The 2,961-nt window shown below is 31.7% G+C and overlaps 2 protein-coding genes across 2 annotated transcripts in view; both read right to left on the bottom strand.

Moving 5' to 3' along the window:
* Positions 1–2,055: 2,055 nt before the first annotated feature.
* The window catches only part of LOC127097276 (embryonic abundant protein VF30.1), a 71,323-nt gene continuing 70,417 nt past the window's right edge, over positions 2,056–2,961 (bottom strand). Inside the window, exon 4 of the mRNA XM_051035780.1 lies at positions 2,056–2,184. The gene's annotated coding sequence lies outside the window, so the exon portion shown is untranslated. The remainder of the gene's footprint in view (positions 2,185–2,961) is intronic.
* LOC127097280 (embryonic abundant protein VF30.1) overlaps positions 2,056–2,961 on the bottom strand; it is a 1,242-nt gene continuing 336 nt past the window's right edge. The window contains exon 3 of the mRNA XM_051035783.1: positions 2,056–2,884. Within this exon, the coding sequence (XP_050891740.1) occupies positions 2,223–2,884 (662 nt within the window). The 3' untranslated portion in view covers positions 2,056–2,222. The remainder of the gene's footprint in view (positions 2,885–2,961) is intronic.

The following is a 2,961-nucleotide window of genomic DNA, read 5'->3' as shown; positions in this document are numbered from 1 at the left end:
TGAAACTTTTTGTTTGCATGTGCACACTGGTATGATAAAGGCATCTTATTTTCGTTTTATTTTTAGCCACTTAGTCAAATAAGTCAACCTTGGAATTATCATCCTTGGTTTTAAGCTCCTTTGAGCCTATTTATTTCATTTTTTGTTTATAACTCAATACAAGCTTAAAAGTGAAAAAAATGTTATACCCTATTTGAGGGGATGAATGATTCTTGTTTGGAGTTTGTGTGTTGAATTATTATATTTGTGATATATTTTAAAACTTTGCAGAAAAAAGATAGAAAAAAAATGAAGAAAAAAACGGAAGAAAAGTCATGTTCCTATCATATTCCTTATGAAAAAAAATGAAAAGAAATAAAAAATAAAAAGAAAAGAGAAGAGAAAATGGTTATAAAGAATTTGAGGGAAAGTGAATCAAATACTGTTTAGTTCGACTCCCAGAGTCCCTTTCTATTCTCTTTAATCCTTTTAAATATTAGCTTAGTACCCCTTATGATTTTTCTCATCCTTACATTGCCATGTTACAATCCGAATAAAGTCATTTTGGTCTTTGTTTGCATGTATTTCAAATGTGAATTTTAGAGTCTGGTCAAGCTAATGGTAGTGCTAGCTTTCATGATATGCTTTGAGTGTAAATAGATAACCTAAACACTTGAGAGTTGAGAGAATTTTATCTTGTGAGGATCTTGCTACTTATGATGTATTCTTTGGTAAATTGTCCTTTTATTTGGTTTGATTGTTACATGAAGTTACTCATTAACACCATATTCCATGAAGCTTATAATGAGAATTTTGCTTATCCCTATGTGATTCTGAAAGTTGTTGAAATTGCATGCTATGTTTTTTTTCTTATTTTTTATTTTGAATTTTGAAGTTAGAGTTTTTCTCGGAGTGCAAAAGTTCAAGTGTGGGAGAATTTGATCAGTGCATTTTGATGCACTATCTTTTACATTGATAAGAGAAAAAGCTATAAGCTTGATGTTGAAGTCAAAATCCAATTTGGAGTGCAGATGAGTCAAATTATTAATTTTTGTAACAGACTTAATAAAATAATTAGTTTTTGGATAAAATTTATGTTTATCTGGCCCGGTGCTCTTAGAGTCTGATTTTTTTTGTTGGTATTATTTAAGCAAACACACAGTACTACTGTTAGATGTTCAATTTACATGAAATTAGAATAGGCTGATACGAATTCTATGGAGAGCTAAACAACCAAAGGTTGATCTATTGATTTTAGATTCCATCAAAACTTTGAGGTTATTATAATTTCCAATTCAATTACGATTCCTTTTCAATTATGTCTATGAATCTCATTTAATTAATTCGATTTATTATATCGACTAAATTCAATTATGTCTATCAAACCACCAAGAATTAGTGGGAACATCAATTAAGTTAGACTTAAAATAGACAAAAGCTAAATGATTACCTCCAGATTTGTTCTTGTTGTCTAAGCAAGCTTTAAAAGTATGACAATCAGTTTTCTTATGCCATTTTTCTTTACACCAAAAGCATCAAAATGATTTCTTGAAAGCAACCGGGTTAGGACCTCCAATGTCATAGTGTTGAGCATTGAGTGTTTTCCTAAACTTAGGATGTATATAAGAAGCACTATGAGTATTTTTTTTACAAGAATTCTTATCAGAATGGGGTTTAGCATGAACAATCAAGAGGCCTAAATCACTTATTTTCTTATTGAGTTTCTCTTCTACAGCTACACACTTGGTAATAAGGTTATTGTCGGTCCAATTCTCACAAAAGGTATTATAGGCATTTTTGACGAGTTATATTATATGGTGTTCCACATGTCAGTTTGCACTTTCTTGCGGTTCTCTAAATCCTTCCTTCAATATCTTGGGTTAAAAACTCCCATATTTTTTTTATCTTTAAATATCACATAATTTGAATCCGTGGAGTTCAAATCACTATTGAAACATACATGAACGATGTGATAATCAATACCAAATTAGTCTTTTTCAAGGTTGTTGGAAAAAGAGGTGGAAAACAAATGTAAAAAGACTATAAATAATATAATGTAGAATATAAAACATACAATTATTTTTCATGATGCAATTGAGACATACATGAATGATTTTATTGAAACATACAAAGTTGCAACCATAGTTCTAACTTGTTTTATTTAGGATACATAAAATATGATACTTGTCCTTACATACATTTATTATTTGAACACAAATCCAGTTTGAACAAGAAGTTAGCATCTAGATGACACAAGGACGGTCAACAGAATAATTAGGCACCCAAGCAGCAGCCTTATTGCCAATGAAATGGCAAACAGAAACAGTTCCAGGGCTGACTTTGAGAGCTTCGTAAAGCAACTCAGGATTCATACCTCTTGTATCATGATGACAAACGGTTAAAGCCTTTGCTTTGCTCCCATCAGGTGCTGCCAACGAGACCACGTAAGCGGTTGTTTCACGCACTTGGTGGCAATTGAATACAACTTTTTTAAAATTCAATCGATGACACATCACTGCATTTTCACCAACTTTTTTTACTTCCTCCACAACATATTGGTCTTCATTTTTGTCGAAGGTACTTGAAATAGCCTTAATCTTTGATGTTCTAAAATGTGAAATGACATGATCAATCATAGATTCTAAAGATGATACACAATGTTTGTGTTCTCCTATAGCAGTTGGACTATTACAAAAGTCATCCAGACTTTGTCTTTCTTTATTCTCCAGCCATATGGAATCAGTCACACCTTGTCTTGGTTCTGTGAATGGCCGCACCATCTTTGCAACAGACTGAGTGTTACCCAATACTATTTTCTTTCCAGGATAAAGATCATGTGGAAAAAAAAGTGTCGAGTATTGGTTTAATTCTTCGACTCTAATGGGTAGGCTATTAGTTTTTCCATCTGCCACATGAAACAACATATTATAATTACTTCAAAAACCATGATAAATAGTCTTATTATGAGACAACATTTCGTTA

The sequence above is a fragment of the Lathyrus oleraceus genome, chromosome 6, assembly GCF_024323335.1.
Source record: "Lathyrus oleraceus cultivar Zhongwan6 chromosome 6, CAAS_Psat_ZW6_1.0, whole genome shotgun sequence".
Lineage (NCBI taxonomy): Eukaryota > Viridiplantae > Streptophyta > Magnoliopsida > Fabales > Fabaceae > Lathyrus > Lathyrus oleraceus.
This window is presented reverse-complemented; position numbering and strand designations above follow the sequence as displayed.